This window comes from Archocentrus centrarchus, chromosome 20, assembly GCF_007364275.1.
Source record: "Archocentrus centrarchus isolate MPI-CPG fArcCen1 chromosome 20, fArcCen1, whole genome shotgun sequence".
Lineage (NCBI taxonomy): Eukaryota > Metazoa > Chordata > Actinopteri > Cichliformes > Cichlidae > Archocentrus > Archocentrus centrarchus.
Window position 1 is genome coordinate 9,266,886 of NC_044365.1, and position 14,330 is coordinate 9,281,215.

At 44.4% G+C, this 14,330-nt stretch overlaps 1 protein-coding gene across 5 annotated transcripts in view; it reads left to right on the forward strand.

The window, feature by feature from the left end:
• LOC115799372 (Rho guanine nucleotide exchange factor (GEF) 4) overlaps positions 1-14,330 on the forward strand; it is a 186,080-nt gene that overhangs the window by 96,884 nt on the left and 74,866 nt on the right. Inside the window, exons 2-3 of one of the 5 annotated variants that reach the window (XM_030756496.1) lie at positions 2,805-2,963; positions 3,051-3,215. The exons of 3 other annotated variants lie outside the window; for them this stretch is intronic. In XM_030756496.1, the coding sequence (XP_030612356.1) occupies positions 3,161-3,215 (55 nt within the window). In that variant the 5' untranslated portion in view covers positions 2,805-2,963; positions 3,051-3,160. Of the gene's footprint in view, positions 1-2,804; positions 2,964-3,050; positions 3,216-3,586; positions 3,699-14,330 lie in introns of those variants that run through there. One more of the 5 variants, XM_030756498.1, reaches the window with a different exon arrangement.

Below are 14,330 nucleotides of genomic sequence, written 5' to 3' on the forward strand. Positions count from 1 at the left end.
CCACCAATAGAAACACTGGCCCAGGATTTGCCCATGGAACCTCCTGAATATCATGATCTGGAAGAAGTGTTCTGCAAGGATTAGACACTTCTCTACCAACTCATCGATTGTGCCATAGACCTTCTCAGGTGCTCCAACCATCTATACAGGCTTTCCAAACCTGGGCACGATGTTATGGAAAAGTACATCCAGGATTCTTTGGCATCCTGCATAAATTATTCCTCCTCTCCACTGGCAGCTGTTTTTGTTTTTTTTTTTTTTTTTTTTTTTGTGGAAAAGAAGGACAAAACACTGTACCCATGTTTCATTAAAGAGGTTTGAATGAGATCACAATCAAAATTGTAAATTGCTTGCCTCTACTCTGCTTTTGAACGAGAATGACAGTAGTGAAATGAAAGTATTGGTTTTCACAAAGTTTGCTTCTTCAGTTTTTATGATGGCAATTTACAAATACTCCAGAATGTTATGAAGAGTGATCATATAATTTGCAATTAATTGCAAAGTCTGTTTTGGCCATGAAAATTAACTTAATCCTCCCAAAAAATTTCCACAGCATTTCAGCCCTGCCACAAAAGTACATGATAACATAATTTCATTGATCCTCCTTAACACAGGTGAGAGTTTTGATGAGGGCAAGGCTAGAGTTCACTTGTTCATGATGATTGAATTGAATAACAGACTGGATGCTTTAACAGGAGTGTGGTGCTTGAAATCATTGTTCTTCATCTGTTAACCATGGTTACCTGCAAGGAAACACATGCAGTAGTCATAAAAAGGACTTCACAGGCAAGAATATTGCTGCTAGTAAGATTACCCCTAAATTAACCATCTATCAGAGCCTCAAAAACTTCAAGAAGAGAGGTTCAATTGTTGTGAAGGAGGCTTCGGGGCACCCAAGAAAGTTCAGCAAGCACCCTGAAGGTGATTCAGCTGTGGGATCAGGGCACCACTAGTGCAGAACTTGCTCAGGAATGGCAGCAGGAAGGTGAGAGTGAATCTGCACGCACAGTGAGGTGAAAACTTTTGGAGGATGGCCAACAAAGGACAACAAAGAAGCTACTTTTCTCCAAGAAAAACATCAGGGACACAGTGATATTCTGTAAAAAGTATAGGGTTTGGACTACTAAGAACTAGAGTAAAGTTGTTTTCTCTGATGAAGCACCTGTAAGGCAGTCCACAGTTGAGGAGTTTGTTCCTTTTTCCCTTATGTAGTGTGTCGCGTGTAATGCATGTAGGATGCTAATTTTCAAGCGTATTCTACGGTCACGAATATAGACAAACGAGATTCTTTTCCTGTGTTATTAAGGCTAAAGATGGCACTCACAGCTCATCGCATGGACAGTGCAAACTCGCTGTTCTGTGCCCGAGCTGGAGCCCGTGAGCCTGACAAACTGCCTTCATTGATGTAAATGGCTGAATGTTCTGTGCTGACCTGCCAAAGTTCGATAAAGTTTGTAAACTGAGGATTCCTTGTCGTGCAAAGTTTTTCCACCCATGTCATCCACGCAAGTGTCTGAGCTCACTTCCACAGGAGCACAAGCATGCACAAGCACACACCTTTTCAGTTGTTTGGGGGATCCTTAAAAAATTATTTTCCACAGAAGAAAAGGTGGGTGACACCATCACTCCTGTGTCATGCCAACAGTAAAGCACCCTGAGACCATGTGTGGAGTTATCCAAGCTAGTGGGCTAACTCACAATTCTGCCTAAGAACACAGCCACGAATAAAGAATTGCACCAAAACATCCTTCGAGAGCAACTTCTCCTAAGGACTGTTGGGTGAAGAGCAATTCTTTTTCCAGCATGATGGAGCATTGTACCATAAGAGAAAGTGATAACTAAGTGGCTCAAAAAACAAAACATCCAAATTTTGGGTCCAACCAGAAAACTCCCCAGATTTTAATACAACTGAGAACTTGTCATCAATCCTTAAGAGGTAGGTGGACTCTCAAATTGTGAAAAACTCCAAGCATTGATTATGAATTAATTGACATCAGTCAGGATTTGTCCCAGAAGTTCATTGACAGCATGCCAGGGCAAATAGCAAAGGTCTTGGAATAGAAGGATCAATATTGCAGATAAGTAGTTGTCACTGAAAGCCTTCGAAATTGATAAAATGCTTCTATTTATACTTCAGTATATCATAGAAACAAAACAAAAAGATCTAAAAATACTGAAGCAGCAAACTTTGTGAAAACCAATAATTGTGTCATTATCAAAATGTTTGGCCATGATTGTACTCAAGGGAGTCAACATCTTTTCAAATTTGGACCTTCAGAACACAAAACTGGTTCAGATCAGAGTATGAGACAAATGGAAGACGGCATTTAACAACCATCTCGGCCACTTGGATTATTTGGCTATGCCATTTGTACTTACATACGCCCCAACTGTCTTTCAGGCCCTTGCGAATGATGTGCCCTGGGATTTCCTCAACCAATTAGTCAAACAAATAAGGAGCTCCAGAAGGTTATAAAATTATTGGATGTGCCCTCCTCCTTGTTAAAGGAGACATTTTTGAATTCTATTTAGAAGGGACAGATAAAGGTGGTTCCTGATAATTTCCAAGCTGGGGTCGGACTGCCCTGAACCCCCTCAGTCACAAGGAGCTGCAACAGTTCCTGGTGTTCACCAATTTCTGCACTTCATCTACAACTTTAGTAAAAATCTTTCCGCTGGGGTTCAGAAGCACAACAGGGTTTCTGGTCACTTAAACGCATGTTTGCTAGTGAGCAGTTCTCTCACAGCAACATAATTACAAATGCACCCCTGTGCCTTTTACTCTCATCATCTCTCTCCTGCAGAGCAAAATTATGGGATCAGGAGCTACTGTCTGTCAAGATAACATTAGAGGTGTGAAGACACTGGCTCGAGTGCTCAGAACAACCATTCATGGTATGGACTGACCAAAAGGACTTGGGCTACCTTCAATTGGTGAAAAGACTGAATGCTTGACAAGCGAGGTGGGCCCTGCTTTTCACTTGTTTCAACTTTAACATTACATACCATCCTGGGTCTTGCAAATGAAGCCATATGCCCTCTCCTGGCAGTTCTCCACTTCCAAGTGTCCAGAGGAACCTGAAGCCATCCTATCTCATTCTTCTTCATTCAACCTGATCCTGGAGGAGGACCATGCAATCGACTCTATGTCCCATCTTCCATGAGATCACGAGTGATCCATTGGGCACACACCAACAGGTTCAACTGCTATACAGGTCAGTTCTACACAATAACATTCCTGCATAGAACCTTTTGGTTGCCAACTTAAGTTGTAGATATAGAACAAAGGTCAGGCAGATTGGCATAGAGTCCCCAGCCCTGACTACTCTCCAGGTGAGAAAGTGTGGCTGTCAACCAAATATGCCCCACTGAAATTGAATCAAAGAAACTCCAAACCTAATTGGGCATTTTGTGATTGACTCTATGATTAATCCTGTGTCTGTCCATTTAAAGCTCCCCAGAAATATGAGAATTCATAACACCTTTCATGTCTCCCAGCTTAAGCCTGTCCACTCCAGTCCTTTGTGCCCTCCTTCTAGCTTCCCCCTGCCCAGGTCATTGATGGGGACCCTGCCTACACGATTCGGAGGCTTTTGAATGTTAGACGTTGGGGGCTGCAGTACCTTGTACACTGGGAAGGATACTGCCTTAAAGAAATGTCCTGGGTTTTCCAGTCTGCCCTCCTGGATGATGCTCTGGTGAGAGACTTTCACCAGCAACACCCTGACAAGCTGGGTGATTGGCTGGGAGACCACCTTTGAGGAGGGAGTACTGTTATGTCTCCCAGTCCTCCTGGTCAACTCACCTTTCCTCTCTCTCCCTCCCCTATTTATATATGTGTGTGTGTGTGTGTGTGTGTGTGTGTGTGTGTGTGTGTGTGTGTGTGTGTGTGTGTGTTTGTAGTCTGCTTATTTGTTTTAGGGGTGGAGCTCATCTGGCTTCCTGTTTTCTTGCTCCACACCTGCAAAATATTGTTGATTATGCAGCTGATCACAGTTGGAGCTCCTTTTTGATGACCTACTCAAAGCGGAACCTTTACTTCATTTGATGCCAGATTGTTGTTCTGCGTTCAGTACGTGACCTTGTGTCTTCATTATTGTCAGTGCTGAGAAAGAAAAGGTGCTTTTGTGGATTCGCCTGTGATTCCTGTGTTCAGATGCCCCATGCCATGGGAGAGAGGAATTGTGTCTGGGAGAAGACTGAGTGTTATTTTGGAAGCAAAGATTGAGAGCTGTGTTCTGGAAATGGACAGAAAAGCTAACTGGAAAACATTCACCTGCCAACCTTGCCATACCCCTCTCCGGACTCAAATTGTCATCACTATTTATGTCTTTCAATAAACTGCCTGAACTTTTTACTCCTGTGTCTGCACTTGTGTACAGGAATTTCTCTAGTGCATGACAACAGCAAACCTAGTTCACTATCCAATCATTCTTTCAAAACACTAGTGCAGATTCTCCGTTCAAGAGGAACATACAATCAATCACAGCACATCCACTGCCAAAAAAAGTTACAGCTGGTGGCATTACAGAAACAGTATTAATATTCTACCCTCTCCCAGTAAACAATAGACATAGCATATATTGTTTTCTTACAATAATAATCTTATTGTAATCTTACACATTTCTAATTTCTATTCAAATTTGTGCATTTTGGCAACATACAGTGAGTGATGATTGCATACAGGGGTATGCAAATTTTGGGAAACCCTGATAATTTTCATGATCTTCCTATATAAATCATTGGCTGTTCAGATCAGCAGTTTCAGTTAAATATATCATATAGCAGAATAATACAGTGATATTTGAGAAGTGAAATGAAGTTTATAGGATTTACAGAAAGACAGACAAAATTAGGCAGGTGTATAAGTTTGGGCATCCTTGTCATTTTTATTGATTTGAATACCTTTAGCACTAATTATTGCAACACAAAATTTGTTTTCTAATCTCATTGACCCTTGACCTACATACACAGGTGAATCCAATAATGAGAAAGGGTTAAGGTGGCCAATTGCAAGTGTTTCTCCTCTTTGCAGCTTCTCTGAAGAATGGCAAGATGGGAGCCTCAAAACAACTCTCAAATGACCTGAAAACAAAGATTGTTTAACATCATGGTTTAGGGGAAGGATCCAAAAAGCTATCTCAGAAATTTCAGCTGTCAGTTTCCACTGTGAGGAACATAGTGAGGAAATGGAAGACCACAGGCACAGTTCTAGTTAAGTTAAAAATCTCAGATAGGCAGAGGTGAAGGATGGTGAGAACAGTTATAGTCAGCCCACAGAGCAGCTCCAAAGACCTACAACATCATCTTGCTACAGATGGTGTCACTGTGCATCATTCAACTATTCAGCACACTTTGCACAAGGAGAGGCTGTATGGAAGAGTAATGCAGAAGAAGCCTTTTCTGTGCACATGCCACAAACAGAGTCGCTAAAGCACATTTGGACAAGCCAGCTTCATTTTGGAATAAGGTGCTGTGGACTGATGAAACTAAAATTGAGTTATTTGGACATAACAAGCTGCGGTATGCACGACGGAAAAAGAACACAGCATTCCAAGACAAACACTTGCTACCCACAGTAAAATTTGGTGGTGGTTCCATCATGCTGTGGGGCTGTGTGGCCAGTGCAGGTACTGGGAATCTTGTTAAAGTTGAGGGTCGCATGGATTCCAGTCAATATCAGCAGATTCTTGAGAACAGTGTTCAAGAATCTGTGACAAAGTTGAAGTTGCGCCGGGGCTGGATACTTCAACAAGACCACGACCCTAAACACTGCTCAAAATCTACCAAGGCATTCACACAGAGGAACAAGTAAGATTCAAGATGGCGCCGGTGAGGTCAGCAGCCGTTGTACCTGCTCCTACGCTTTGTTTGTATATATTAGGTTTAGCTCTAATTCTGGACTTTATAATTCCGCCTGCTCTGTGTCATATCACGTATGACAGACAGACTCTTTTTAATATCAGAATACAGCACTCTGGCTGTATTCTGACACCTTTTTCTCCCGACCCGACTTGGCCCCAGGAGATACTGCGTTTCCAGTGGGCCAGCTCAAACAAAGGACGGCGCGGAGCACCCAGGTCACAGACAAGGCCCCGAGGGAAAAGAGCCGGCGTAAGAGAGAGGCTGAGGCGCAGAGCGCACCAAACGCCACTGCCGAGCATCCTGTTGGCTAATGTCCAGTCACTGGATAACAAGCTGGACGAACTCAGGGCCAGGATACAGTTTCAGAGGGACATAAGGGACTGCAACATCATCTGTCTCACGGAGACATGGCTGACCCCCCTCATACCGGACCACGCCGTACAGCCGTCGGAGTTCTTCAGTGTTCATCGCACGGACAGAACGAGTGAGTCTGGAAAATCAAGAGGAGGAGGTGTGTGCCTAATGATTAATAACAACTGGTGTGACAGTAGGAATGTTGTCCCTCTGAAACAATCATGTTCACCTAACCTGGAGCTCCTAACCCTGAAATGCCGCCCCCACTACCTGCCCCGCGAGTTCACTTCGGTCATCCTCAGCGCCGTCTATATTCCACCTCAGGCGGACACAAACACTGCACTATCCGAGCTACATGAGGCGATTTCCACCTATCCGGCTAACCAGCGTGATGTGGCTCTCATCGTAGCCGGGGACTTTAACAGTGCAAACTTGAAAAAGCTGATACCGGAATTGATTCAACACATCGACTGCCCCACCAGAGGAGAGAGGACCCTAGACCACTGCTATTCTCTATTCAAAGAAGGCTACAAAGCAAAGCCTCTTCCGCCTTTTGGGAAGTCTGACCACACCGCTGTCCTTCTCATGCCGAAATACAAACAATGGCTCAGGCAGGAACCCCCTGCTGTGAGAGAAGGGACACGGTGGTCTGATCAAACAGAGGCCGCTCTGCAGGGTGCGTTGGATTCAACCGACTGGGACATGTTTCGCAGCAGCGCGGGCGGAGACATCGAGAAGTTTACGGAAACTGTTGTGGGATTTATTGGGAAAGTTGTTGATGACACTTCACTTAGGAGGACCATCAGGACTTTTCCCAACCAGAAGCCGTGGGTGGATAAATCTGTCCGCGACGCCCTGAGGTCCCGCACCGTTGCCTACAACTCTGGCCTTGCCTCTGGGAACATGGAGGACTACAAGGTTGCATCATACAACGTCCGCAGAGCGGTGAAAGAGGCTAAACATCGCTACGGCCGCAGACTGGAACAGCAACTACAACAGTCTGACTCCAGGGGACTGTGGCAGGGACTACGCACCATCACGGACTACAAAGCACCACACACACACCCGGTGAGTGCCGACGCTTTTCTGGCTGATGAACTCAACATCTTCTTTGCGCGCTTTGAGTCGGGAAGCCGACAGCCCGCTGCGCTCCCGGCCGGAGGGGCGGAGACACTCACTGTGACGGAGTGCGACGTGAGGAGGGCGTTTAGACGTGTAAACACCAGGAAAGCGGCTGGACCAGACGGTATTAGCGGACGTGTCCTTAAGACCTGCGCTGACCAGCTGGCACCTGTGTTTACACTGATATTCAACCTCTCACTGAAACTGTGTGTGATTCCCACCTGCTTTAAAAAGTCCATCATAGTCCCTGTCCCAAAGAAACCACACCCCAGCAGCCCCAATGACTTCAGGCCCATAGCACTCACCTCTGTGGTGATGAAGTGTTTTGAGAGACTCATCAAGACATTCATCACCTCCTCACTGCCCACCACCCTCGACCCACTACAGTTTGCATACCGGCCAGACAGATCCACAGATGACGCCATATCCTTCCTCCTCCACAAGACCCTTTCACACATAGACACTGGTAAGGGGAACTATGTGAGAGTGCTGTTTGTAGATTACAGCTCAGCATTCAACACCATAGTTCCCTCCAGGCTGGTCTCTAAGCTGCTGGACCTGGGCCTGGGCCCATCGCTGTGCAGGTGGGTTCACAGCTTCCTGACCAGCAGACCACAGGTGGTACGAGTGGGTCACCTCACCTCATCCTCCCTCACCCTCAACACTGGATCCCCCCAAGGCTGTGTGCTCAGCCCTCTGCTGTACTCACTGTACACCCATGACTGCGAGGCCACGTCAGAGTCCAACGTCATCATCAAGTTTGCTGACGACACTGCTGTTGTGGGACTAATCTCTCACAATGAGGAGACAGCCTACAGGAGAGAGGTCTCCCGCCTGGAGAACTGGTGCCAGGAGAACCACCTCCTGCTCAACGTCAGCAAAACGAAGGAACTGATCGTGGACTTCAGCAGGAAGCAGCAGAGGGACTACCATCCACTTGTCATCAGTGGTGCTGAGGTGGAAAGAGTGGACACCTTCAAATACCTGGGAGTGACCATCTCACAGGACCTGTCCTGGACTCATCACATAAACATCACTGTGAAGAAGGCCAGACAGCGTCTCTACCTCCTCAGGCGGCTGAGAGACTTCAAGCTCCCACTCAAGGTGCTCAGGAACTTTTACACCTGCACCATTGAGAGCATCATGCGTGGGAGCATCACCACCTGGATGGGAAACTGCACCAAGCAGGACTTCATGGCCCTAAAAAGGGTGGTTCGTTCAGCTGAACGGACCATCAGAACCACCCTCCCCAACCTGCAGGACATTTACACCAAGCAGTGCAGGCTGAGGGCCATGAAGATCCTAAAACAGCCCAGCCACCCCGGACACTCTCTCTTCTCCCTGCTCCCATCAGGCCGGCGTTACTGCTGCCTGAGGGCTAAGACTGAAAGGTTGAAGAAGAGTTTTTACCCACAAGCCATCCGTCTGCTCAACTCTGAGCCCTAACTGGACCATTATTGCACAATGTAAATATTATAATTTATAAAAGTGTGTATAGTGTATAGTATATAGAGTATAGTGTATAGTGTGAATTACTTTTTTTTATTTTTATTCTTCTTATTTATATGTGTGTGTATATATGGTTGCAGGTACAAAATACATTTCACTGTGCATTGTACTGTGTATAACTGTGCATGTGACAAATAAACACTATCTTAATCTTAATCTTAAAGTACAATGTTCTGGAACAGCCATCTCAGTCCCCAGACATGAATATTATTGAAAATCTGTGGTGTGATTTAAAGCGGGCTGTCCATGCTCGGAAACCATCAAACCTGACTGAACTGGAGATGTTTTGTAAAGAAGAATGGTCCAAAATACCTTCAACCAGAACCCAGATGCTCATTGGAAGCTATAGGAAGCATCTAGAGCAGGGGTGGGCAACTCCAGGCCTCAAGGGCCGGTGTCCTGCATGTTTTAGATGTGTTCCTGAGCCAACACACCTGAATCACATATAGAAGTAATTAGCAGGACTCTGGAGAACTTGACTGCATGAGGAGGTAATTCAGCCATTTGATTCAGGTGTGTTGGATCAGGGACACATCTAAAACCTGCAGGACACCGGACCTCGAGGCCTGGGATTGCCCACCCCTGATCTAGAGGCTGTTATTTCTGCAAAAGGAGGATCTACTAAATATTGATGTAATTTTTCTGTTAGGTTCCCAACCTTATGCACCTGCCCAATTTTGTTGAAATAATTATTGCACACTTTCTGTAAATCCTATGAACTTAATTTCACTTCTCAAATATCACTGTGTTCATCTGCTGTATGATATATTTGACTGAAATTGCTGATTCGAATAACCAATGATTTATAAAAGAAAATCATAAACACTATCAGGGGTGCCCAAACTTTTGCATACCACTGTAGTTATGGGGTGTTAAAGAAAAACCTATATACTGCAAAATCCCACAATAGAGTGAAAACTCTGTGAAACAGAATTAGAAATATTTTTTAAAAATCCACGATACAGTCAAGTCACAGTAAGTGAACCATGATATAGTGAGGAACACCTGTAGTTCTCTCCTTTGCACATGTTGGACCCCCCCGGTCATCCAAGGCTTCAGATTGGGGAAGATTCTGATGTGTTTCTCCATTGTGACAGTGTCTGTGCAGTTCTTTATATAACACAAGACAGTGTCACTAAATACCTCTAGGTTCTGGTGTTCGAGACGAAAATGGCCCAGTTAGTTCTACTGAAGCAGTCCTGCAGCTGTTAAGAGGCTCCATCAGGCCAGGTTTTTAACAGGTCTGGTTAAAACCTGGAGATAAGAGCAGTTCTCCTCAGGGGGAGTATAAACAAAGATCAGGCATTTGAGAAAAAGGCTGGAAAGCAGTGATTTATGCAGCTGCTTTCCAGCCTTACTAACACGCTGGCCCTGCAGCCCCACTTTTACTTTTCCTCCCTACGCCACCTCTCCCTCCTTTCTACAGGGACGGTAATGTAGTGTGAGCAGTGAAACTCTGCTGTAATGCTCTTCTTACTCAAAACGTCTTTAGGAGATTGTACTGATTTAAAAAAATTGTTTGCTCAACAGAATGTAGTAAGGACAAAAAAGTATACAAACAGGCACACAAAGCACCAAAGTGAAAAGCACCAAACCACTGGCATCCAAGCATGCCACCATCTTGAAGTGCATCATCTTGGGATAACTGAACCACTTCAATGCTTTTGACAACTTGCAGCCTTTCTTTGATATTATCTCTTCCTGAGTAATCGGTACATTTTCCTCCTCTGTTGTAGGGTCTTTACCTTACACTATAAAGCGCCTTGAGGTGACTGTTGCTGCTATATAAATAAAATTCTCTCATTCTCTCACTGGAAGATCATGGATGCCTGACATTTTTTTTGTTACGGTTTTACACTGCTAATTTTTATAGCATTTCTTTTCCTGGAGAATGCATAACATCAACTGTGACTGGCTGCTGTTCTGGTGTTTGCCGTGCCTATGTGCTGCATGGTCACATGTATTGTCTGTCTGATGGAATTTTTTTTTTTTGGCCACAGCGGAGAGAGACAGGAAATTGGGGAAAGATACGCAGGCAAATTGGCGACGGGCCGGGACGCGAACCCGCGCCGCCTGCACCATAACGCTGCATGTGTATGAGGTCGCCGGCTTCACCACTAAGCCACCCAGGCACCCTGTCTGATGGGATTTTAAAGCCCATATTGATCATAGTCATTGTCATTTTTCCTAGAAAAAAGAGAGGGTGCTGGGCATAGGGTAGATTCAATTCAAGGTGTTTATATAAAGTGCATTGAGGCAATTTGGAGGCAGATGATGCACTTTGGTGACCCTGTGATTGTTTTTTCACTGAGCACTAGTCTCAGATATAATATTTACAACTGTTTTAGATTTAAAATTTTATAACAGTAATGATGGACTGTTTTCTAATGTACATTTCCCCGAAAAGGCTGCCATGCTCCAAATGAACCCATAGATGGGAATGACTCTGTAGCTGTCCTCTATGACTAGAATGTAGGTCATGAGATTGCTTAAGGTAGCTGAGGGGGATGTCATTACAAACTTACAGGGGTTGGACAATGAAACTGAAACACCTGTCATTTTAGTGTGGGAGGTTTCATGGCTAAATTGGACCAGCCTGGTGGCCAATCTTCATTAATTGCACATTGCACCAGTAAGAGCAGAGTGTGAAGGTTCAATTAGCAGGGTAAGAGCACAGTTTTGCTCAAAATATTGCAATGCACACAACATTATGGGTGACATACCAGAGTTCAAAAGAGGACAAATTGTTGGTGCACGTCTTTCTGGCGCATCTGTGACCAAGACAGCAAGTCTTTGTGATGTATCAAGAGCCACGGTATCCAGGGTAATGTCAGCATACCACCAAGAAGGACGAACCACATCCAACAGGATTAACTGTGGACGCAAGAGGAAGCTGTCTGAGAGGGATGTTCGGGTGCTAACCCGGATTGTATCCAAAAAACATAAAACCACGGCTGCCCAAATCACGGCAGAATTAAATGTGCACCTCAACTCTCCTGTTTCCACCAAAACTGTCCGTCGGGAGCTCCACAGGGTCAATATACATGGCCGGGCTGCTATAGCCAAACCTTTGGTCACTTGTGCCAATGCCAAATGTCGGTTTCAATGGTGCAAGGAGCGCAAATCTTGGGCTGTGGACAATGTGAAACATGTATTGTTCTCTGATGAGTCCACCTTTACTGTTTTCCCCCACATCCAGGAGAGTTACGGTGTGGAGAAGCCCCAAAGAAGCGTACCACCCAGACTGTTGCATGCCCAGAGTGAAGCATGGGGGTGGATCATTGATGGTTTGGGCTGCCATATCATGGCATTCCCTTGGCCCAATACTTGTGCTAGATGGGCGCGTCACTGCCAAGGACTACCGAACCATTCTGGAGGACCATGTGCATCCAATGGTTCAAACATTGTATCCTGAAGGCGGTGCCGTGTATCAGGATGACAATGCACAAATACACACAGCAAGACTGGTGAAAGATTGGTTTGATGAACATGAAAGTGAAGTTGAACATATTTCAAGGCCTGCACAGTCACCAGATCTAAATATTATTGAGCCATTTTGGGGTGTTTTGGAGGAGCGAGTCAGGAAACGTTTTCCTCCACCAGCATCACGTCGTGACCTGGCCACTATCCTGCAAGAAGAATGGCTTAAAATCCCTCTGACCACTGTGCAGGACTTGTATATGTCATTCCCAAGACGAATCGACGCTGTATTGGCCGCAAAAGGAGGCCCTACACCATACTAATAAATTATTGTGGTGTAAAACCAGGTGTTTCAGTTTCATTGTACAACCCCTGTACATATTTCTATGCACAGATGTTCTGACATAAACATGAATAGTGACCATTGCAGCAGCAATATGGCTATCCTCTAGGATGGACAGTTTAGACAAGAACCACTGAAAAGATCTCATATGTTTGTTTGGAATGTTAATCTGTCTCAACCAGTATTATTTTACTATGTCATCCATGAGCTGTAATTACTCCTTTGTGGCCTGTTAATCTTAGTGAAAGTGAGGCCGCATGCATGCACGCACGCACGCACGCACGCACGCACGCACGCACGCATTTTTACCCGAAGAGAGGTTAAGCTGAGCAAAGATGAAATCCACTCTACTTAGATAACCCAGCCAGTGTAGTAGCCAAAGGGAACTCTAGCCTGCCGCGTGCCTCTGCTCAAACACTTTACATCCACATGCAGAGCTCTTATACTGCTCTTACACTTACACTTAACCTATTTCCTTCAGGTCTGTGAAGACTGAATTGCACTAGGATTTTTTGGATCCTTTTTGATCTGTCCACATAGGTTAAATGGATGCCCACATAGGAAGAGAATAGCAGAGTGATTTGGCTAACAGAGACCATGAAATGTCAGTGAAATTCAGCCACTGGTAGCGATGACGATTAAATAACTGTTACCAGTGTAAAGTGAGATAGCAGTACTGAGTTAATTTTGTATCAACTTTGAGGTAAGTGATTGTGGCAGTGACAAATGGAAGTGAGGGACACGGTTACTTGACAAATCATAAGGGTGTGGAATGTATGTGGGGGTTACCCAAGCTGCTACTCAAAAGTGAGTGCATGCATACTGCATGCATTCAAAATATTTCATGAGACCACGCTATATTCTCAAACTGGATTGGATTTAAGTCACTGGGTGTAGGGGACAGTTAAAGGGTCAGCCCAGGCTTCTGTTTCCCCAAGTTCTTTGACCAGGCTGGTCTTTTTTTTTTGTTTTAGGATGACAGGCTGGAGGTGGGGTGGGTGGAGGGATTTCTCTCACTTCTGGTGGACAACTTGTCCCACTGTTATTATTTAAGAAAGCTATAAAGTAAAAAGATGTATGCTTCCTCCCCACCAGCACACATCTGTGCTCTTGGTGTACCATTCACTGCCTTGTTGTGTGTGCCTGTACTGTCTAAAGATGTATATATTTTTAAATAAATTTCAACAGACTCAAATCAACATCCAGAATTCCATGCTTTGACATCAAAGCTCCTATGCATACTAGGAAACCTAGCTTTAATGCAAGTTTACAGTTCTGGAAAACTCCTGGAAATAAAATGAGGTAAAGCATTGTCCTGAAAGCCACACAGTTGTAATTAAATGTAACTGTCATTGTTGTCAATTCCTGACAGCAAAATTTAAGAAGTCTATAACAGCTTGCAGGTAAAACAATATTTAGAGAACAGATGAAGACAGAAGAGTGTGGTAGTGCTTCAGAGTAAAATAAGCCACTATTGAAATGTGGTCACACTGTCAATAAATTAAAGTGGTGATTTCCCCAAAAGAATTAGCAGCTGTTGATTGATTGGAGTATTATGTTTAAACACGTTAATTTACTTTAACTTGAAATATTGTATATTTCAATTCTCAGAAAGGTACTGTAGTGTGTTTGGGTTTTTTTTTTCTTTTTGTTTTGTATTAATGGTAGAAGAGTGTAGCATTTCTAGAGTTAATCTATTGTAGCCATCTGCATCTTA